Source organism: Aethina tumida, chromosome 7 (genome assembly GCF_024364675.1).
Source record: "Aethina tumida isolate Nest 87 chromosome 7, icAetTumi1.1, whole genome shotgun sequence".
In the NCBI taxonomy this organism is placed as follows: Eukaryota; Metazoa; Arthropoda; class Insecta; order Coleoptera; family Nitidulidae; genus Aethina; species Aethina tumida.
The window spans coordinates 13,987,566-14,012,424 of record NC_065441.1 but is presented as its reverse complement, the minus strand read 5'-3'; the positions used below and the strand labels follow the sequence as shown (position 1 = coordinate 14,012,424).

The 24,859-nt window shown below is 28.1% G+C and overlaps 2 protein-coding genes across 2 annotated transcripts; one reads left to right on the top strand and one right to left on the bottom strand.

Moving 5' to 3' along the window:
* Positions 1-38: 38 nt before the first annotated feature.
* LOC109601136 (protein arginine N-methyltransferase 1) lies at positions 39-2,538 on the top strand. Its single transcript, XM_020017358.2, has 8 exons — positions 39-231; positions 412-750; positions 804-922; positions 977-1,174; positions 1,228-1,415; positions 1,472-1,698; positions 1,926-2,285; positions 2,338-2,538. The coding sequence occupies exons 1-8, from the start codon at positions 216-218 to the stop codon at positions 2,445-2,447; spliced, it is 1,557 nt and encodes a 518-aa protein (XP_019872917.1). The 5' UTR covers positions 39-215; the 3' UTR covers positions 2,448-2,538.
* LOC109601137 (alpha-N-acetylgalactosaminidase) lies at positions 2,437-23,361 on the bottom strand. The gene is made up of 7 exons (XM_020017359.2): positions 22,668-23,361; positions 15,462-15,636; positions 14,534-14,965; positions 6,144-6,341; positions 5,251-5,415; positions 2,904-2,976; positions 2,437-2,711 (listed from the first exon to the last, which is right to left on the bottom strand). The coding sequence occupies exons 1-7, from the start codon at positions 22,829-22,831 to the stop codon at positions 2,587-2,589; spliced, it is 1,332 nt and encodes a 443-aa protein (XP_019872918.2). The 5' UTR covers positions 22,832-23,361; the 3' UTR covers positions 2,437-2,586.
* Positions 23,362-24,859: the final 1,498 nt, after the last annotated feature.

The window sequence follows — 24,859 nt, the reverse complement described above, 5'->3', positions numbered from 1 at the left end:
TCAAAAACGGCGCAGGTAGAAGAATAGTAAATTAATCGATAAATTTAATTTATACCTAAAACTAATTTGCAATATTAAAATTCCCTGGAAAATCACATTCCAAACTGTTCATTTATTGTTTAGTTGAAAGTGTAAATGTTCAGCTAACCTAAAATTTATTTGCGAAAACCCACGTGTTGTTTGTTTATACTTCCGCAAATTCATAAATTGGAAATATGGCTGAGGGAGGAGGTAAATATGAAACTATCAATAATTATTTAATAGAAAATACCCATTTAAAACCTCAAAGTAATTGTATATGTTAGATAATAATTTTCGTTTGCATTAATTTATATTTTATGTAGTTATAATAAATGTAAAATAAATAAAAATTCTGACTAATGAGTTTAATTAATCATTCTTTACAATTAGACATTCCACCACTTGCTGACATTTCCTGTGGTCAAGATGATGAAGACTCTGATGGCTGGGATGAAATGGAAGTTACAGGAGAACAGACAACATGTCTATTTTGTGCACAAACCTTCCTCACAATTGCTGTAGCATTAGATCACTGCCGTACTGAGCATAATTTTGATCTTCTGACACTCAAGAAAAAGTACAACATGGACTGTTACTCTTATATTAAAATGATAAATTACATTAGATTACAAAAACCAGATCCAAAAATATTAACCGAATCTAGTGTAGCTCTTTGGGATGATGATGTTTATCTGAAAACTGGGGCTGTAGAACCTTGGCTAATGTATGGTAAGTGTACATCTCATTTAATGGAATGTTTTATTTAATTTGATGGATTGTAGATTTTGATGATTTGGGCACTGCACCTTCCACACCTCACTATGCAATAGATGGTAAACCACCAATTAGCAATATCAACTTTTCAGATTTGCAAGTACAAATCCAACATTTAAATATGCAGGTACAACATTATTATACAATCTCAGTTAATTAAATAATTGTTTATATTCTGTAGCTGAGACAAAAGGATATGCTGCTGGAGACTGCAATGAAGGACATGCAAAAAATGAGAGAAGTGACCAGGACTATTGTTGAATCTGGTGATACTGCTATGAAGAAGGTTCCACACAATGTGACAACTTTACCTGTTGGTTGTGATGGAGAATATTTCAATTCTTATTCACATTTTGGAATACATCATGATATGTTAAATGTTTGATATTTGAAAATCTGTTAATTATTGAATCTCAACAAATTTTTTTCTAGGATAAAGTTAGGACAGAAAGTTACAGAGATGCAATTTTAAATAATAGTGAAACATTCAAAGATAAAGTAGTTTTGGATGTAGGTTGTGGAACTAGTATTTTATCAATGTTTTCTGCTAAAGCAGGTGCTTCAAAAGTAATAGGAATAGACCAGTCTGAAGTAATTTATAAAGCTATGGATATTATTAGGTAAAATTCACTCTTTCTGATTAAATTAGTTATTTATTATTGTTATTTATTTATAGGGAGAATAATCTGCAAGATGTAGTGCATCTCATAAAAGGAAAGCTGGAAAGTTTAAGCTTACCAGTAGAAAAGGTGGATATAATTGTATCTGAATGGATGGGATACTTTTTATTGTTTGAAGGAATGTTGGACAGTGTTATTTATGCTAGAGATAAATTTTTATCTAAGGGAGGTTTACTCTTACCAAATAGATGCAATATTAGCATTGTAGGATGTTCAGACCAAGGTATTTAAAAACATATTTTTTGTATATGGTTTTTAAGGTGTCAATGTTTTAAAATATTCAAATTTTGGTTTACAAATCCTTGAATTATGTAGCTGCTGTTTTTTTTTTTAAACTCAAATTTGCCATGACCTTTTTCAACATTCTCTTGCATTAGTATTCTTTAGATTTAAACGTCCTTTCCATTTTACTTACAAATATCATTTGTAATAACGTTTACGTTTTTGTAGAAAGGTACGATAATATCGTGAACTTCTGGGACGACGTGTACGGATTTTCAATGAAATGTATGAAACAAGACGTTGTAAACGAGGCTTTCGTCGAAGTGGTGCCGAACGATAAAATACTTACAAATTCGGTCGTCGTTACAGATATAGATCTTATGACTTGCGATACGAACGCGTGCGAGTTTACTTCTAAATTTCAATTGACTGCGAACAAAGACGGACCTTTAACAGCTCTTGTAGGATATTTTGATACCTTTTTTGAACTGCCAAATAAAGTGGAGTTTTCTACTGGACCACATGCTACTAAAACTCATTGGCAACAAACCGTGTTTTACCTTAAGGAAGTTGTTCCTTTAAAAGAAGGTATTTAATATCACAAACATTTAAGATGCAGCTTTTATTAATTAATTTGTAGGTGAAACTGTGGAATGCAAACTGAGCTGTACTAGGTTTAAGAAAAATGTGCGAGGTCTTTCAGTAACAATAGCAATAGGACAAAAGACATACCAATACATTCTGGATTAACAAAATATATTTCACTTTGTTTTTATATATAAAATTAAATTAAAACTGTAAAAATATAATACAACCTGTACCTAAACAACTAAATTAATAATTTATTTGTTTTATTTTACTAATCGAACGATACAAAAAAATCACGAAACTAAAATCCGTTATTACGCACTCTGAACACTTGATTTAACGGATTAAAAACAGTTCTTTGTGTTGTGTAATAAGGAACTCTTCGGTTGTAGTCGGCTTGTACGTCAGCTCTCAATATCACAACACCTGAAAAATAAAATAAATATATAAAAATAAATACGTCCAATACATAGAATTTAGCCTTCGTTTGTACATTCAAAAATTGATTACTCCTTAATACCAAATCGTTTCTTTGTCGTTTTATATGTTATCCTTGACATTTCCAGTAAAAATGAACCCGAAAGACGTTTTCACTCTATTTTTGAACGATTTACATACCTGAAGGATTTACTTTCACTTTGATTTTGGTCTGCGACGATAATATACCGTAATCCACGTCTTCGTACAAATCCTGAAACAATAAATAAAATGAATAGTCGAATCTATGTAATTATCCTTTAAAAAATATCCCACGCACACGTCGATTTACAAAAGCTATCGTTTAAATTCGATCGGACGTTACGTAAAGTTTCTTTGTTTCCAATATTTCAGTCCGTATTTGGGCACGTTGCAGCACCACAATGATTAATGATGATTATCCCATGATCGAATCAGTTCAGTAATTGAAAGACCTTGGGACATGACTTAATAGGCGACTGACTGTATTATTTGTAATATTTTCGTAAATGCAGCAGGAAACAGATTAGATATTTACATGCATTTTGGAACATAAAAACTGGTATTTCAACAAATGTTAAAAATAATTTATAATCCATATAAGATGTTTAAACGATTACGAAATGACAGTTTTTATGAATATCTATCACATTAATTTTGATAAATTCATAGGCTAATAACGCGTTTGATTTAATTGTTTTTGTTAAGTTGTGCGTCAGAACAATATAACAACCAGTCCGACTAGCCCAAACAAACGTTTCCGTTTCTGATTAATGTTCCGTTTGTTGTAACAACACTGTTATCATGTAACGAAAGTAATCGTGTGGGTGCCTTCTTGTACATCAACTAATACACCAGTTACGCACAGATCCTTGTTTTCGAATTTTAACTGCCAGTCATTACAACAACTAATGGCGGTGTTTAAAATAGGTGCATCGGTCATTAAGAAAATCATGTGAGAAACGCGTAATTTGACAACTTTCTCGTTTAATTGTCCCGTGAAATACACATCTGACATTTTCGTTTACGTAATTTTACTCAAAACATGGTATTACTGGGTGTTTATCTTGTGGTACCGATTCATTTTTATATTTTGATTAATAATATTAATTTATATATTTACATAATCCACCCACCGTTTCGAAATGACCGTTTTTAGAAAGCATCCCATCTACCCCGTATAGTTGCATAATTTTTTGCGGTCACCATAAGGTTGGTGCGGTAACGTTACCCAATCACGTGTGATTGTTTTTGGTCCTCCAAGGAAACGGAACAGAAATGTACAGACAGAAGCAATCGCAGTTGCGCTGATTTATGTGACTCATTATGAAACATTTATCGGTAATTTTGTTAAACATATGTTGAGATCTACAGTAATTAAATTATAATGAATAATCACACATTAACGCTATTAATTTATGGTCCTGAATCAACACATGATGTTGAGACATAATAGAAAGTAAAATTTACGAAAATTTATTGTGATAATTGGAAATTTATATACTCATAATAATAACTACTTAAAAATTATTGATGTAAAATTACTCAAACAAAATTTGTTAATTCGAATAATACAGCAATTTTATTTTTTTTATGATCAATATAGTAAATTAGTAATTTGTATATTTTATTTTTCTATGCATTCCATAGAAATGCATACTCAAGGTTTATTTCTGTTTAAACATTTTAAATATGCATTAAAATTTTAAGCTGCAATGTCAGTAAATCACCAAACAAAATGTCAATGCGGTTATTGATATTTTTGGCTCTTATGTTATTCAGGTATAAAATTATAAATATACACCTTTGATTTCACGGTTATTGTTCCACTCCAGTCAATAATTCATCACTTCAGTCTAGACATCCAAGATCCAAGGTCTGAAGTGAAGATGGTCATTGGAAAATTTCTCGCTCATTTCAATGAATCCAGGTCAACAACACTATTTAAAAGTAGACACACTCGTCCCGTTCAAAAAGACATTTACATAAACAGCGATACTTTTTTTACATCAGAGTAATTATAACAAAAAAAAATTGGAATCGTGACTTTTCACACATCATGAGTAATCTAATTTCAGGTTGGTTTGTAATTAAGTTCTAATGGGAACTATCTCAGAACGATTACAAATTAAAATCGTGAATTTGTGTCCGGTTAAATCGAAATTAGTCAGATTTTTCAATGCTAGACCTTGAACTTTAGCAAATAAAATAATTTTTCTCATTGTGGTGACGCTAGTGAATCAATGAGGTAGTTCCATGCTAAGTTTACATTATGAGTTATAAAAAAGAGAAAATGTAAAATATTATTTAATGTGTATTCATTATAACAGAGATTTGTCATTTGTAAGATTACCTCTGGGAACGACAGTAAAAAAAGGATAATGAAATATATTTAGAAAGTGTCGATCTTAAAAAATTAACTGGCAATATAAAGTTTGGTAATCTGAACTACATTGTAAAATATAGTGTTTATTTAACAAAAAATGAAATGAAGATTTATGATACTTACTTCGACTCTATAACCAGTAGGCGAGGTAAGTCCGAGTTCCTTCAAAGTAACAGCCACATCAGACGGAGTACCATCCGTCCTTCTATTTACAAAAGCTATAGCATAGGAAAAGTAGTTCTGGTACAACGGCGTAATGGGCCTGGACCAGATCTCGATGCCTTTATGCTGCAACAGGAAATTACTCATTAATTTTAATTAAGTCACACAAATTCTCGTTAACTATTATAAGTGAATTAGCCACCTTGTAATTTATTTGTCTGCACCGTTTCAGTAGACAAAAAACTAAAATTGGCTCCCTTGTATTTCCCCATTTTACAAATTCATACACGCCAAAACACAACAGGATAATTTGCATTTTTTACACACGTCTAAAAGCATGTAATTATCACAATTAACGCGAGGCCGAAGGCGAAGGAATTATGTAACCAAATCTTTCTTCCTCGTGTGCCTTGAGTATTGATACGGTTTCTTGTTGTAGATTTCTTTCCTTTTTATTATCTTGTTGCGTTCGATATTTGTTAATTTAGTTTTTTGTGTAGGTAGAATTAAAGTTGATTGGAAAGGCCAACAAAAAAACTGAATAATTAGATTTCTTTGTGTTTAATAGAACATAAGTACGAAATCAATTAGAGCAAGTTTAATTTAAATCAAAATCATTATTATAAATGTTGTAGAAATCTATTTACTTTTGTTTAATAACAAGAACTAAAGTATAGCTATTGAATATGATTGTTGATTGAGGTGTGAATAAAAGGGAAGCAATCAATGTAGTGTATGAAATTAGACAAAAGATTTATTTCCTTTAGTTGTAGTTTGTTGATGGTTCTATAGTTTTCATAAAGAACAATTTAATTAATTCATCAAATGATAAAATAGTAATTTATGTTATTTACCTTGTATATCCTTCTGCCCTGAATTCCCAAAGGATCCTGATCCACAGCAATGATCTTCTTATTTTGAAGAATAGCCTTATATTCTGGCCTGATCGTACGAAGATCCACCGACATCAAAAGTGGGGCTGCCAGAATTGCCCAAATTGCCATCTGGGTCTTGCTTTGCTCGTAACTCAGGCCAAAATTACCGATAATTAACTGAAAAAAGTAGGTGCAATTGAACTTAAGTAACGATGAACCAAGTCTCCACATAATATTGACATAATCAAAATTATTACGTGGCAATTTTATCTTGAACCAGCAATTTACAGGAGCTGTGTAATATCTAATTATTTGAAATGTTAAAACTGTTGCTGTAACATACATTGTAACATTTATAGTTCATGTTTTATCAATAAATATGTTTTCCTTATTATTGTTGATATGTAAATAATATTCAAGCACTTTTTCCACTGTGGTGACTTTTGATTTACATCTGCTTGAGAACAATAGACATAGGTAATCGTATATGAAATTATTGACAGATTAACCTTCGTTTTGCATATTATACGAGTTTTTAACTGTAGAGATGTGAATATTTTATTATAATTAACTACCCATCTCATTGTAGGCCTTGTCGCTTGATATTATAATAACAATTATGTTAAAGAAACAATTGTATAAATCATATTATGTAACATTTTCAGGTCGCTGCGACAATAGAATTATTAATTAGATATCTATCGTTTCACAAAGTCCGCATTTTGCAACTCGAAATTATATAAATGGTATTGTATGAAAATTTTCGTCGATTGATAGAAAAAGTTCCTGATTTGATTTGTATTGTGAAATTATATAAATTATTTACTGTTGCAGAAGCATTTTTTTTTAAATTTTATTCATTTATCTTATTTTAAACAGAAAATATCAAAAGAGTCGATGCTTCACAAGAAATAATAATTGTATACTTCAATTAATTACTTAACATTTTTAAGTACTTTAATAGAAACAAGACACAAATGTATCTCATACGAAATTTTATTATTACTTCACATAATTAATTAACGTATATACAAATGTATACAAATTTAAGTTATAACACATTCTGACATAAATATATAAAATGAAAGCTAATTTTTAACACTAATACATCTATTATAAATATTATATAAGGTGCTTTTAAAACATTTGGAACAGGTCATTTATAAAAAATAAAATTCACACTAATAAAAAACAGTTTCAGTCTCATATTCCAGTTAATAAAAAGTTATAACAGTTATTTATGTAAAGTGGAATTAATTATGTAAATATTACACAAAACGTTTAATAAAAAATAGCAGAAACGTTTTATGGAGAACGTGTCTATGTAAATAAAGCACAATATAAATTGGATTAAAGAACTTGCACATCGCTTGAGGCTCGATTGTCTGACCTTTTGAACTAAGTAATAGTTTCCTGAATAATTTACAATATCACGATTATTTTTAGAAAAAAAAAAACAAATCAATTAGCACAAAAAATTAAAAATTCAGAACACTGAATATTTTAGTTATCGGTTAGTCATGTGTGCGACTGAAAATATGCGCATTCTTTGCGACCGGAATCCTTGAGAGATAAAAAGTAAAATTACAGGAAAATTCAAACGAGGCATAATTATGAATATCATATTAATATAATATTCACTTTCTAGCTGCTGATGTCACTCGTATGCAGCACGTATTAATGTGCTGACCTTAATTATCATTCGAACTGGTTCGTCGTTTTTTATTGCCCGGTTTCGATGATAGAAAATTGTTTTGGTATCAGAAGAGAGAGTGTTGAATTGATAAGAATGAAAGTGTTGCGTGCAAACTTCCTTGTTTATTGTATGATATGTTGTGTCATTTTTCTATTCCGAATCACTGATCAAAATATAACAATTAGAAAGCAATGTGTGATTAGAATTCGATAGATCGATATTAATTTATTCAAATTGACGAGAAGGTAATCAAAGATGGAGTTAAGAGTGCGATTTGTCTTCTTTCATAATATCTCATGAAAAAAAAGTTTGCATAATTTTCCAATTAAGTTTTGTAATTTAAATGAGTTGCAAGCCGTGTCGTAAAGTTCTTAGATGAAGATGGGTTAACATGAATCAGGATTCAGATAAAAAAATAACTGATCAGTTTATAATTATTTTTCTATTACAGTTATATGTATTATTTATAGGGTTTTTAACACCAAAACTTTATCCGTTAGAATTTTATTTTTAAAGTGTTTATTAAAACTGTATTTTTATGATTTTTTAAAAGCCACTTGTTAATTGCTTTGAGAAAACTATTGGTTATTTTAGGACCAACTTGAATTCGATTCGAACTATTTTATTATATTTTATTCAAGGTTGATTTTACCATTTTGAAAAGTTTATTGACATCCGCAATTTAAATATCAAATTTTACAACAAAAAAAAATCACCGACGTTTCGACCATGACCTCTTATAATTATTATTATCAATCCCACATTAACTATAAATACATCAGCAACAAAAATTTGTGACCTCACATTTTGGATTACAATATTATAATATAATTTATTTACATCCTTCCCACATAATTTTAATTTAAATATATCCAGCAAATGCAGGATATAAATCAAGGCAATATAATACATTAACATAAGTTTATTGTTATGAATTAAATGATATAATTTAAAACCAGATCGTATCTCCGCATTTTTAATATTATTACTTGAAAATATATATAATTACTACAAATTATTAGAGTTAATTATCTTGGAATCACTTCCTTCTAATGAAAAATAAGAATTAACAACAGAGATTTGCTTTTGAATCGAAGTAGGGGTAGAAAGCGCCGATCATTTATACAATTTCCATGCACATTTTCTCGATATAAACCGATCTGTCCGTTGGAAACTTGTTTTTAGTACTCCACATACGTCGACATTCCTTACGACATTTAGATAGTGGAAAGTGGCCAGATTAAATGAATCATATTAAGATTGTCCACTGTAACACCAGGAAATCCGCGAGAAGGAAACGACAATTTCACAGATATACCTCGACGAATTTTCGTTTATGTTAATAATAAAATCGTGTCGTGTTCCTGTAAAGTGATTACGATATCCTGTTACTAATTTGAGCTGCCACTTATCGACAATTCCGGCGATAAATCACATCACAGAAACATCGAAATTCGTCGTGGAAAAAGTGAAACTGACTTATTACATATACAAACACGGACCGTCGATAGAAAATGAAAGTGTTCAAAATTGTTGTATTGTTTTTCTTTAAACAGATTCACACCGTTTCATTGTTCGACTCTGCAAACAATAAAGCATGGGACTGAGCCGCGAAACTTAATGAATGAATGACAATAAACAATTATTCGTCGTAATTAAATGCGACGGTGCGTAAAGATACATTTAACACACAATTAGATCCTGAATGGATCGCATCTATCACATTTGCAACGGATTAGTATGTTTGACAATAGGAATACATGTTATGAATTGATGTCATTTTGAAGAGATGAATTAAGTGGAGAAAGGAGAAGATAAGTGAAGAGAAGAGAGATAATGTAGATCAATTAAGAAAAACAATAGTGATGTGGGGAGACTACAAGTTAAAAAGAAATAGTTATGAAAATGTCGAGAAGGTAGAAACGAAAAAGAAAAATGAAGGGACCAGAATTGAATAGAAGATAAAAAAGGTGAGGCGACAATAATAATAAAAAAAGAGTAAAGAATAGGGAAGTGAGAAATGATGAGACATAAAAGGAGGAGATAAAGGAGTTACTTAATCAAATAAAAATCAGAAGGGAAAAGAAAAGAAGAGGATTTAAACACAAGAAAGGTGAAGAAAGGAGAAAATGTGGTTTAAAAGTGGAGCTCTGATAAACCGTTGTGTAATATTTTTTAGTTGGCAGCACTATCAAAAAATCAGTTAAAATAATTAAGAAAGTTTCTTTTCTCATCGCTTGTTTATATCTCCACATTTGCATTCATAATTAATACGTTAAATTGTGTGCAACGGTATAAAAAAATAATCGTAAATCTTTTTTATTCCGATATCTTAATCAGCATTATAGGAGAGGAAATCGTAAAATACGAAAACGCTGCGGGTTATCAGAAATACCATTTCGCTTGCGAATATCTTTCGCAACACGCATCAGAAATTACATGGTGCTTAGAGGAAAATTACAAGATCTCCCATTCACAAATATTAATTATTTTATGTTCACACCAAAGTTTTGGCGTCGTTTATGGACGTCGTTTAGACCTCTAATATCGTGTGATGAAATCGAAGTTCATCTAATACATCTCATTGTTAGTGCCCAGCTCGTGACACTAAAATACCTGTTCGTGGTGAAAATTTTTAACGCCTCGCCTACACTATAGGTCAATATATGCAACCTCCTTTTTGACTATAGCCTTGTCCCCGCACTGACCTATGCCAATTCGTAGTAATAACAATTGTATAACTGCGTCGGATACGGTTATTGTCGGGAGAAAGCAAATTGTTGTTAGTTTGGAATCTAGGTTTATTTTTGTTGTGTCGCCAATTAAATTGGGCGGATTTTTTACGTTTTTATGGCGCTTGCTTTCGTTACTGTTTGGGTGATTAATAAAATTCTTCGGCTGGATAAATTTTATGAATCATTTTTATATAAAAGTTGTTAAGTGACAAAATTTCAAAGAAATTTTATATTTCTTTTAAATTTTGCTCTCAAATGATATAGTTGTTGTTTATTTATTATCATTTTTTGATCTCTTTAATACATTTACAGTATCTTTTATTCACATATTTGGTCAAATTAGACGTTACTTAATAATTTGATAAGTAAACAGTGTTTATAAAAATAGAAGTAATGTATAAATATTTTTTAGATTTGTCAATTTTTTTTTTACTTAAAACTGAATTATTTAAATTTATTAAATGTTTATATTATTTATATTTGTTTGAATTTTTTAGATAATTTAAATTCTTCAGAGCTTTTGCTAGATATTTAATTTATGAAATGTTTATATTATTTATATTCGTTTAGCCCCTTCAATTCTTAGGATAATTAAGGTTTTTCAGACTTTTTACGTTCTTTAAACTATTTAAAATATTTCGTTTATTTGTTATTTAGTTTTCGATGTTACATTTTTTTTTTCTTCAGGTTCTTAAATTTGCACGTTTCTTAATAATTACTTATATAAACAGTGTTTACAAAAATAGAAGTAATGTATAAACATTATTTGGATATTTCACATTTTTTAGATTTTATATTATTTTGATTTTTAAAACTGGTAGATTATTTTTAATTTATTAAATATTTATATTATTTATATTCCATTGACTTCTTCAATTCTTTGGATACTTAAGGTTCTTCAGAGCTTTTACACTGTTTAAACTATTTGAATATTTCAAAATTTTATTTGTTTTTCAGTTCTTCGAATACTTTAGGTTTTTCAGAGATTTTATACACTTTAAACAAATTAGAATACTCTTTAAACAAATTAGATTATTTTGATGTTTAAAACTGCTAGATTTTTAATTTATTAAATATTTATATTTGATTGACCTCTTCAATTCTTTGGATACTTAAGGTTCTTCAAAGCTTTTACACTCCACTAAACTATTTGAATATAATAAAAATATATATAAAATTTTATTTGTTTTTCAGTTGTTTGAAGTTAGAATTTTAGTTTTCTTCGGGTTTTTAAATTTGGACGTTGCTTATTAATTTATTATAATGTGTTTATAAAAATAATGTAATGTATAGACATTATTTGGATTTGTCAGATTTTTTAGATTTTATATTATTTTTATTTTTAAAACTGTTGGATTATTTTTATTTGTATTATTTATATTTCATTGACTTCTTCAATTCTTCGGATGCTTTATGTTCTTCAAAGCTTTTATAATCTTTAAACAATTTAGAATATTTAATTTATTAAATGTTTATATTATTTATATTCGTTTAACCCCTTCAATTTAGATTTTTAAGACTTTTTCCATTCTTTAAACTAGTTAAAATATATGAAAGTTTTATTTGTTTTTTAGTTTTTCGCTGTTACATTTTTAATTTTCTTAAGGTTCTTCAATTTGGACATTACTTATTAATTTCTTATATAGACCTGATTTACAAAAATAGGAGTAATGTATAAACATTATTTGAATTTGTCAGATTTTTTAGATTTTATATTATTTGAATTTTTAAAACTGGTAGATCATGTTGAATTTAATAAATGTTTATATTATGTATATTCATTTGATCCTTTCAAATTTTCAGATACTTTTACATTCTTTAAACCATTTAGAATATTTAAATATTAAAGTTATTTTTTAGTTTTTAGATGTCTTTTAATTTTTAGTATCCTTTTGGTTTTTAAATTAATTTAAATTGTATGAATTCTGCATAATTTAAAATTATTTTGCTATGACTTCTTGTTCCGCATTCAAACATGTATTAATTTTTTACACCTCAATTATATTTTATTCAGAGAAACATTGTTTAAATCCTACGTACAATTATTACAGTGAGATAGATCATAAATTGCAATTTTCTCCTACATTTGACACATTAATATTAGCTAGGTTCTTTGTCAGTAGTTCCTTTATGGTCCCGTAACCTTGTCCAGTCACAAGGTAAACGATACTAGAAATGTTATTCCAGTTTTTTACTGCCGTAAATTCCAAACCTAAAGATTTATTCCGTATAGTGCACCAAATTCAAATGCGATTTAAAACACGGAGAAACTAGAACGTGTCCCCGACCGTGAACCGTAACAAAAACGAAAACTTCACGAAATGTAGGCACAATTCCAAGATCTCAACACTTAACATTTAAACGACACATATTTTTTCACTGACAAAATTTAATATTTTGTAATATGATTTATGAACTTATCAGGTGATCTACTTCAGTGATTGATGCCAATGTTGTAAGAGAATGCTACTAATTGGGCAAAGGTTGCTAAATATTGATTTTAATGACATAATGCAAAAAATGAATTTGTGGCAAAAGGGAATGTGATCTTAAATAATTAACTGTAAAGCAATCTTCCGCTTAATTCACAATTTATTCACCTCCTCAACATACTTTATCAAAGAGCCGGTTCAAATCAGTTTTGTATGTGCCATTAACTGTATCTCGTCAGGTGTTTGAACACAAAAGTCAGTCTGAGTAAACTAAGACCATTGTTGTAGGGATCAATATTGTTAGTTCTAACAGTTAGGTATGCAATTACAAAATTTTAAAGCACGATCAAACATAACTGTATGGGCTGTAATTATTATGCAACAATCATACTGATTTATGTGCGATTAATGTTTTGGTTGTTAATGTTGCAAATACATTGAATAAAGGCTATAAATTTTTACAAATACGTCGCTTGGTTATTGTTTAAATACAAATGTTAGAAATTAAGATATCTGCTTAAAATGTAAGTAAAAGTTACCACAATTCGAATTTGGTCCAGCAAATTTGAAATGTCCAAATTAAAGTCAAATCATTAGCAACAAATCCTTTCACGTTGAATATCTCATTTGTCCTTCTCTTTCTGTCAAATAAATATAAATACTTTAGTGCTTTTTTAGTCTTGAAATATTACTGTGTAAGTGTCTAAGTCAAGTTTAAAAATCATTTATTTTTATGGAACATAAAACGTTTTAAAGTTTTTTTCTGGTAAATATTTAACACACGTGCTGGTAATTATTACTTATGTTACAAAGCAATCAACAGAAAAATGTACTTATATGGTAAACAACCCTAAGGTCAAACAATCTGATTTCATCGAAATTTGCGGAAAAAATGTTGTGTAAGCACATTAATAAATTTATTGAGGCACTTAAAACTGCAGTTAACCATTTTTAAACGATTACGTAAGAGAACATTGGGAAGCAATTAGTTTTCAGTTGAGTAAATTAACGCAGTAATTTAGAACTGCACCAATTTCTCAGATTAATTATGTAACAACCCACCGGTTATTTGGTCAATTTCAGTGTCGAGTAAGAGTTGAATTAGACCTTCCATTCTGTTTGATACCGTGAGGCGGAATTAGCATCGGCTAATTTATGACCTAATATAAATTTAATTGCGATTAACTGTCGCTCATGTTATTGAATATAATGAGAGTCGTAAACAAGATTGCAAAGATACACTAACTGAGATGCTAGTATAATGTTCGAGTGTTTATAAGTAACACTAATTGCAAGTATAGAGAATGAGGCATTGCGAATCTCCACCTCTGAATATATTCAATTATGATTTGTGCCACGAATACATTAACTTCGAGTGGGTTATGTAAGATTAACCAGTCGCCAATGTCTGGGTCTTCAATTTTAATGTTAAACCAGTACTTTCATTGCGTAATGATTTGAGAATAAGGTCGCACCAAATTTAGGCATGATCAATCGTAGGCTTACCATGTCCGGATCGTTCCAATGCCCCGGTCCGGCGTTGGGCACGATAACGTCCTGATTGTTACCATAGTAGTCGATAATACTCTCTACACTGGCCCAAGAGTCCTGAATGTCGTCGAAGTTCCTCCACATGTTGCAGTGCTGGATGATGGAGCTGAAATTGGGCTGCATCCCCGCGTAGATCTGGTAAACAGGCCAGCTGCAGGAGTAGATCATGGGCCGGCCGGTTCGATTCAGGAAGTAACCGAACTCGGGGTATCCCCGGTCCATTTCGGACGGATGGGCGTAACAGCCGTCCAGCTTAACGTAGTCGACGTCCCAAGAGGCGAAGGTGTCGGCGTCGATTTGCAACGAGCCCAACACACCTGGGTAACCTGCACACGTGTAGTTTCCGAAGTCCTCGTAGATGCCGAACTTCAGACCTTTGGAGTGAATCTGAAGAGAATGGATTAAGTGGAAGACATCGTAAAAAAGAATATTATTAGTACTACGTATTAAAATAAAAAACTACGAATACATAAATATTTTTATGTCCATGACCTATTTAAAAAGTCCACATTTAATTCTTTATCGTTTCCTTGTAAAAAATAAAAACATAAATAAAAGTAATAATGTGACAGCGAGAGGCAAGCATTCAAGTTATCATTTATTTTTATGCGATACTTTATTGCATGTAAAAACAAACAAAACTTCGGGTTGATGACAGTGTCAAGCTGCCTCTGACATTTATCTATGCAAATTTGTTAACTGCACATAAAAGTCAAGAAGATCATTTATTTAGGACATTAGTTATCTAAATAATATGCTAATGTGTGAACCATGCATGAAATATTCGTATTGTTCTCAATTATCCTTTCTACTTAAGGTGAAGTTACTTTCCTTTTAATAACGTGTAAGTTTATTTTATTACTGAAAAATTAGTTCCACTTACATAATTTGCTAATGATTTCATTCCTCTGGGGAATCTTGTCCTATCAGGTACTAATTGTCCGTAAGCGTTTCTCTCCCTTTCCAACCAGCAATCGTCCACGTTGATGTATTCGTATCCGACTGCTGCATATCCTTCGTTCACCACGATGTCAGTCATCGTCCTGAATAAGTTTTCACTGCAAAAAATATAATAATGAAATCAATGATGTATTAATTAATCGATATCATCATATAATCGTGATATTTGTGTTAATTTTCGCCTTGTTGTTGTAGTGAGAACAATTCCCATAATTTGAGACCATTGTTGAATTTATCAGCACCTGCTAAACAAATTCATCAGACATTTTTATGTAAATTTATTCAAAACATTTCGCACGGACCAACACGTCCAGATATGGGACTTTCTAAAGTCGAAAACTAAACAATCAACAATTAACTTGAATACTTTATGGGAGTGTTAATTTTTACAATTTTCTTACGAAATTTTATAAATTCGTTCGAGATAAGCCCAGAATGTGACCCTGACACAAAATTTTCGTTAATTAATTTGAAAATTTACATGATTCGTCGTTAAAGTAATTCGGTTTGATTAAAGGCTTATTCAAATGGTTTGGACACGTCATTTATTTTTGCCCACACATTACTTTGTTTAATTAAAAAGATTCACTTTTATTTAATTCTTGTTCGTTGTTAAATAATAGCCGGTGACAAATACACGACCTTCCAAAGAATTGCTTCACTTATCCATAATTTCCTCATGCTCATTAAAATTATCCCACTGTCGTGTGTGCACATTTCTTGTCAGATTTATGTATTTTTACCTCATTAAGATTAAATAATAAATTACTCAACGACTAATTACCACAAAAACTAGAAATTCCCAGTATTGATAAGTCCCACCTGTAAATCGATAGTTGAGAATTAAATTAAACTTTCCAAATCGTCCATAAAGTGTCGATATATTTGTTATTAAATATTTAACAAGCGTGAATGTTTAATGAGATTAATTTGTCTGACGTGAGTTTTCATTGTTGTGAAACATGCTTCCTGTTTTGTTGGGATGTTACGTTGAATTTTGCAAGAATTACAAGAACAAGTGTACACACAAACTTGTCATTTTACCAAGAAAATAGTTTCTAAATTTTCAAAGGTCTAAAATTTGAAAATGTTTACAGCAATTTTTGTCGAACAGAAAGTTTTAAAAGATGCCAATTGTGCATTTTTATTCATCAGAGCAATATTTGTTTATCAGAAAATGTTAATAAATACAATATCCATTTGCTGAAGCTTTTTAGAGCTTTGATACAAATTTTGTAAAATCAAAATTAATTAGTAATTATCAGGAAATTTTAAAAGATGCCAATATCCAGTTGTTGAAGTTTTGATTCAAAATCCGTAAAGGCAAAATTAAACTGTGATATATGTTTCTAAATTTAAAATTTGAAAACTTTCAGAGCAATTTTTTTCATCCGAATGTTTAAAAAGATTTACAGAGCTTTATTACAAATTCTGTAAAAGCAAAATTACGCAATGGTCAGATCTGAATTTAAAATTTACAAACTTTCCGAGTAATTTTTGTTCATCAGAGAGTTTCAAAGATGTCTGTATCAAATTGTTGAAGCTTTATAGAGATTTGATACAAATTCTGTAAATGCAAAATTAAACGGTGATCAATGTTTCTAAATTTAAAATTTGAAAACCTTCAGAGCAATTTTTGTTCATCAGAAAGTTTTAAATAATACCAATATCCAATTGTCGAAGCTTTATGGAGCTTTCATACAAATGTGATCAATGTTTCTAAATTTAAAATTTGAAAACCTGACCAATTTATGTCCAATAGAAAGTTTTATAAGATTCCAATATCCAATATCTAATCGCTGAAGCTTTATAGAGCTTTGATATAAATTCTTTAAACGCAAAATTATACAATGTTTAAATTTAAAATTTGAAAATCTTTAGAGACATTTTAGTTCATCAACAAGTTTTAAAAGATGCCAACATCCAATTATCGAAGTTTTATAGAGCTAAATTTAAAATTTGAAAACCTTCTGAGCAATTTTTATTCATTAAAAAGTTTTAAAATATCCAATTGTCGAAGCTTTACAGAGCTTTGTTACAAATTTTGTATAAAGACAAAATTAAACAAACGGTGGCCAACGTCAAAATTTAAAATTTGTAAACATTTCAGATATAAAAAATTTAAACTTTCTTTTAATGTGACGATTAAACGGATTCATATCTTTTAGTTATTTCGAGTTCAACAAAAAAATCAAAGAATGCGGTTGCAAATTTCCAAAGTCCTTTTCTGGTGCCACAAGCAGTAATAAACCTGATCTGGTAAAACCATTAAACGAACAATTAATAAGTTAATAACAGTAAAAAACAAATATGCATTTTGTCCCAGTTGAATTAATTTCGACACAGACCATTTAATCTGTTCCAAATTCCAGAAGCTTTTAATCAGACAGTCGAACAAACGTATTTCATAATTCGATTAATTTTATTGGTTTTTGTTCGACGATGTGGCCTCAGGTCGTCACAATGTAAGTAAATAGAAAGTCGTGACAACAATGAAAGGGAACTGAAGTTATGCTTCGTACGATTAAAAAAATAATCGTAGCGTATCCCAGAGCTTGGCGTTCGTAACGATTCCGTACGGAGAACGTTACAGTTTTGCATAATTTATATTATTCATATGTAGGTGAGTTGCGAAAGGCGTGAGCTCATGCAAATATACATGTTAAACACTTCACTGTGCTGAATTCAATCGGGAATTAATTATCGATACTGTTTTTATTCGTTATTATTAATTAAGAGAATTAGATACATAACATAACGTATTCTTCGCTATATTATTTAATTTTATCGTTTATTCTGGCACAATCAATATTGAATATTATCATAAAAGCGTTCAATTATATATTTAAATATTAATTCAGTTTGAATGATAAAATGATAAATATAAAAAATTAATTTAGAATCAAAGTGTTACAAATGGATTCATCAACAATAAATTATACGTAATTATTATTACACATAGTTAATAAAAAATAAATAAAAGTAGGTATTTATTTTATAAATTGAAGGTAAACGTTTAGAAAAGTGGAATGGCCCTGATATTAACAATTATCACTAAGAAGTGCAATATAAAATAAGTACATTACTCAATAAAAGATTAAAAAAAAATAAATAAAAAATTTATAGTAAGATATCTGCATTTCTTCATCAGATTCTTGGTTTTAAGTAACAAATGTATAAGTATTTTTATTATTTAATATATACTTCCCGGTTTTGTTTTGAAAAAAGTTTAATTTTATTTTCATTTATGATTTTCTCTTCATTTTATAATGATCCAACTTTACCATTAAATCTAATTGATTAAAGTGATCATGTATTGTTTTATATTGAAACTTTCTTAGCTTATTACACACCGGACCTTATAACACAAGTTTCTTCAGCAATATCATCTTTTGGCTGAAAATATCTGGTGGTACCATTTAAGTGTCATTGACAGAAAAAGAAAGTGCAGATTCGCCTAATTTATATTGAATTTTATAAAACCAATTACCAGATATATTATTGTGCAATTTTATTATCGAAAACATTTTAGTAAACAACATAATTTCATATGTTTGTTGTTTGTTGCAAAATAATTCACTTCCTGTCGACATATTTTTATTAAACCACATCCTGGTAGTAAAAACCTATAGAATTAATGACTAACCCTGTGTCTAAATGTCATAAAATAATATGTAACTGTTCTTCGGAAACGAATTAAATTTTACTCAAAGTGATAAAACATGATCATTGATAAGCCTGTAATGCATTAAAGTAGTCGTAATAATAAAGTAAAAAGATTAAATGTACTCTTATTTATGACTTTGATGTTTAGTAGATCATAAAATTAATCTTTAAATAACATACTATGTCACTGCATAATGGAAAAGGCGTTCTCAAATCTGAACATTAATAATTTAATAATATATCAACAGAAAAGCTTTTGTCACCTACGTAAATAACTGTAAATGTTCAATACTTTATAAAACTATATTTAAACATGTTTAAATTAAGAAACTTCATTAAATTTCCTGCCATTAACAATTTTACTCATTTATTAATTTTATTTAAATTTATATTATGGCTTTAAGTTGAATAAATTTGGATGCATGTAATTTGATTTGCACGGAATTATGATAATTGAACAGTTGGACAAGAATAACAATTTTTATTGTTTTAACAGATGTAATAATGATAATAACACCATCATTCGAATATTTATGACAACACTGATCATAAAATCTATGCGATATTGCAAAAAACACTTTCACCAGGTTTAACTAAAATAAACGCTCTATCCAGGAAACCATCAATCAATTGAATAATAATGTTGACAATTCGAATCATGGACAAATTGTAACGTGCGATTGTTAAAAAACGCAATGGACCATAAAAACAACAATGATACAATTATGTTCACAAAGAACATTTATTTTTTATTGTAAAGGTTGCACCATGAACATGTTAGAATTGTTCTGTGAAAAGCAAGGTAACTTTCTTACTGCCAAACAAATGGACAAAAGATGTACTGAGAGGTAATGTCCTTGGTTATATACAAAACATTTTATTTTTGACCAAATCTAAAAGCAAACTGCACGTGAAAACCCCAGAAATATACGCAAACATTTAGTCAATGATAATGATAAAAGTGTTAAATAAATATTATTCCTGCAGCAAAAAATTAATTGAAAATCTCCATGGGAAGTTATTAGTAATGTCTAATCTAGACATGCAATGCAAATTGAGGCAGCGAGAACCTATTAGCTCATTATAAAATAATTTGTGCGTAGTGTCGTAATTTATTTATAACAAAATTGACCCAAATCAGTGAGACAAGTCAATTTATGCTGTATTTTTTTCAATACCAATTTGGTCACATAAACAAACAGGTTTAACCGGAGGTTTATTAGTTTTCAGACAGGTGTTTTATTAGCAATATTAACAAAATTTCTAAAGGAAAATTTAAATAATATTGTGTATTGTATTTTCTAAAATTATATGAAGATAAATAAAACGAATCGATCAGTCTCAAGCATTGTATTAAAATTCTCAAGTTTTTAATTAATAATTTTAATCAGCAAAATAGTTTTAAATCTTTTAAAAATAATACTACTAAAAAAACGATTTTTTTTAAATATTATATAAATAACTAAATTAAAATATAAATAAAATTTAATGAATGTGTAATTAAAGATAATAGCAACAATTATAAGCAAATTTTTAAGTCCCATTGTTAAAACTAATTAGAAATTGTATTCAATCAATTTTGAGGAACTAGTTAGGAAAATCGATAAAATAGTTACGATTTAAAATCAGGTAATTTATTTAAAAAAAACAATGGAAAGTTTTTGCGTATTGCTATTATTACAGTATCAATAATAACAATTTTGCAGTAAATATTACATTGCAAAATTGGCAATTATACTTTTTATATTATTAACCTTTAAATTATTCAAATCCACCAAATTAATTTGAAATGTCAAGAATATTTAAAAATATAATATTATAGTTTCAACAAAAGAGCATTCTAAAATGTTTGTGCAATATTCAGAGCTTGTTAGATACTGAATTTTATTTTTTAATTATATTTTTGATTTTAAATTTGACCAAAAAATATATTATATGCTTTTTTTAATAAGTATTCTATATAATTTGTAAATTTTATTAAGTAGAAATGAATATTTTTAATTTTAAAATTAACTATTAATTTTAAATAAACTATAAATTTTCGTCAGTTAATTTTTTTAATATAAATGTATTTAATAATAATCAATTTAATTTTATCAATAATGTTTGAAGTTTGTAAATTTTATTGAGCAACATTGCATACCTATAGTTAAAAACATGTAATTAATATTTTTAATTTTAAATTTAATTTAAGAAATTTTTTACTTATTTTTTTAATAATGTAAAAAAATATAACAATATATATACTTCATCTTAAAATTAAAAATATAAAATTAACAATATTGTTAGATAAATATTTATAGTTTTATATATTTTTAATTTTAAATTTAATTTTAAAAAATTTCACTTATTTTCTTTAATAATGTAAAGATTATAATTGACAATTATATTTACATAATTTTAAAATTAAAACTATAAAAATGAGCAGTATTGTTAGATAAACATTTATAATGTTATATATTTGTAATTTTAATTTTAATTTAAAAAGATTTCATTTATTTTTTTTAATAATTCACAAATTATAATTGACTAATATTTTTACTCAATTTTAAAATTAAAAATATAAAAATGAACAATATTGTTAGATAAATATTTATAATTTTACATATTTTTAATATAAATTAAATTTTAAAAAATGTCACTTTTTTAATAATTGACCAATATATTTACTTAATTTTAAAATTAAAAATATAAAAATTAACAATATTATTGATAAATATTTATAATGTTGTATATTTGTAATTTTAAATTTAATTTAATTTTTTTTTAATAATGTAAAGATTATAATTGACCAAAATGTTTACTTAATTTTAAAATTAAATATATAAAAATTAACAATTTTATTGATAAATATTTGAAATTTTATAACTTTTATTTTTTATTACTTAATTAAATAAAATATTATTAATAATAATATTTAAATTAATATTTATTTGAAATTCAATTATTTTGTTTAAGTTCCTGAGAAATATTTTTATTAAAATTTCTTATAAATAATAAATAAATATTTTATATTTTTATTTATAACAAAAATTTTAAATATTTTTTTTATATTTCTTACAAAAAATAATTATATATTTTATATTTTTATTATCTAATATAATTTGTTCTTGAATTTTAATAGTAAATTATAAAATAATTCCAACATTTTTAATATAAATTATATTTATATATAAACATTTTTAAATTATATTTTTTAACCATTTTTCAACAAAACAAATATTATTTGTAAGAAAAAGAACCAACTTGATTGTTTCAATCAACTGCAATAATGTCATTATTATGTCATTGATCTTAAGTCAGTAATTGTAAGTTCCAATTCTAATTCAAGTTGAACTTTCCGTGCCACATCGAAAGGTTGCATTGACAGATAAATCCGGTGGCAAGGTTGCTTTCTCATTTCATAACTAACACAAACAAAAGAAATGAAACCAGGAAGGTAAAACGCAATGCTTATCCTTACCTTATACAGTTTTCCGGATCGTTTTTGCAGTCGGTGTTGCATCGGAAACGCTCCCAAGCCAGCCACCCCATGGGTGGCGTCCTGGCCAGTCCATTCTCTAAACTGAGGGCACTATTCGCAAGCAACACCACAAATAATCCTAAACCGGTCCATGATTGGAACATTTCACTAAAATTTTACTAAAATAAAAATAATCAAAATCCAAAAACACAAACGTCAATCGGTGACAGAACAAGATCTTGTTCGGCGTAAAGCACTATATCTGTATCATCTTCGCAGGAATGATGGTGGTGTGATCAATGGCACATGGTACCCAGACAACGCGCTCGAAGAGACTGAGAGCCGGAGACTGCGATATGTTTTTCTCGATTATTTTTTATTTGTGCACCACCTTCATCGAGTTTACTTTCACCCGTTGCCCTATTTCGAGGAGTTATTGTGGCGCGCGTACCGACCGGTCTCCGAATCTCGTGTCACGCTGCCAACGGAGGCGAGACGGAATCGTAATTTTCTAATCTAATCGTCGGATAACTGTTCTTATATCATACGGTGTTCCCCGCAGGATTGACTGTGCAGGAGTGTGAGGCGCGCGAGATAAACTTAACGATATATAGTCGCTCATCGGTGACGTCGGACGTTGGAGGTGTACTTGTAATTGTTCGCACGTGAATATTCCTTCCCCGGTGATTAATTTTGGGCATTTCGATTGAAACAGTTGCGATATAATGGGCTGGCCGAAATGAGCATTTCTTGGTATCGGTGATGCTTCACGGAGATGAATGATTAATAACATTTTTTTGATTAAAATATTTAAATTTTGTGTGTAAACATGTGTTAATAAAATCAATTTTAGATTTGAAATAATACAAAAGTAGTTTACGTTATTGCTTCATGATTCATTTGAATAAATTTTTATATGAAATTGTACATATTAATTGAAGGTTTTTTAGGTTCTTATTATTTTTCTTTTATTTTGTATTTAAAATATTATTTTAAATTAAAACTGCAATACCTCAAAAACGGTTAAGTTAATAAACATTAATCAAGAACCCCTTAAAGTTTTAAAAAAATTTCAGTGGCTTAGAAAATAGGACGAAAAAAGAGAAGAACCCCCCAGAATCTACACTAGTGTATCATTATGGAAAAAGTTTTTTACATTGAATTATAGGCATAAATTTGAGGATATGAGAAAGAAATAATTTTTTTAATTCAAATTAGCAGGGCTGTATTTTCTTCAGGAGAAAAAATTTTAGATTTTCTTCATTATTGGACGTGTTCCAACTACTCCCAAATTTTGACTATCCATTTTGGAAACATATTCTTTATTGATTTTTATTAAACTAATCTGAAATTAAATATTTTTAATTTCTTTTCCACAAAATATATATTTATGGTTATTTATATACATCTGAAATGATTTGTTGAAAAACAGTATTTTTATGGTTTTAAAGCAATATTTTTTAATATCTAAATAAATTTGAATGTTTTCAAATAATGTAAATGTAAATAAAATTGTTTAAAATATTTTGTTTAATTACTAATTTTTATTTTTTAAATTATATATTTATATTATCAAGAATATATTTTTTGGTTGTAGCTTTAAGGATTTTTTTTTATTTTTTAAGTTAAATAGAAAGGGAAAATAATATTTAATTATTATTATTTAAATTATTAATGTAAATTTTTAATATTTAGATATTTTTATGTATGATTATTAGTTAGATAATTAAAAAAATAAAGATTAAATATTTATTTACCAATTAAATGAGATTGCTTAAAATTTTTTATATTTTATTAATGTCAGAATATTTAAATATAGACAAACAAAGAATTCAAAAAAACTAAATAAAAAAATATGACGTTGCACATTATTAATTCGTTAATTTAATTTACAGGAAGAATATAAAGTTCAAGAGAACTTATTAATCATTAATTTAATTAGATAAACTAATAAAATGTGGATACATATTATTTAAATTTTGAAATTAATAAAATTTTATGGTTATGGTTATTATTTGAAATAAATGAGAAGTATTGTATATCATTTTAATTTAATATGTTTGTAATAACTTAAAACATTGATTGATAACTTGAATCATTAATAATCAACAAATAAAATTTTTATAATAATATTTAATTACTATGTACAAATACGTATTAATATATTGGCAATAATAAATTATTGTTGAAAT

Bases quoted from the DNA above. Each gene is read 5' to 3' on its own strand.
- LOC109601136 (XM_020017358.2), top strand. The intron at 751-803 runs GTAAGTGTACAT...GATGGATTGTAG, and splicing joins AGAACCTTGGCTAATGTATG to ATTTTGATGATTTGGGCACT. The intron at 1,416-1,471 runs GTAAAATTCACT...ATTTATTTATAG, and splicing joins AAAGCTATGGATATTATTAG to GGAGAATAATCTGCAAGATG.
- LOC109601137 (XM_020017359.2), bottom strand. From the start codon at position 22,831: ATGTTCCAATCATGGACCGGTTTAGGATTATTTGTGGTGTTGCTTGCG. The intron at 15,637-22,667 runs GTAAGGATAAGC...TATTTTTTGCAG, and splicing joins GATCCGGAAAACTGTATAAG to TGAAAACTTATTCAGGACGA. The intron at 2,712-2,903 runs GTATGTAAATCG...TTTATTTTTCAG, and splicing joins AGTGAAAGTAAATCCTTCAG to GTGTTGTGATATTGAGAGCT.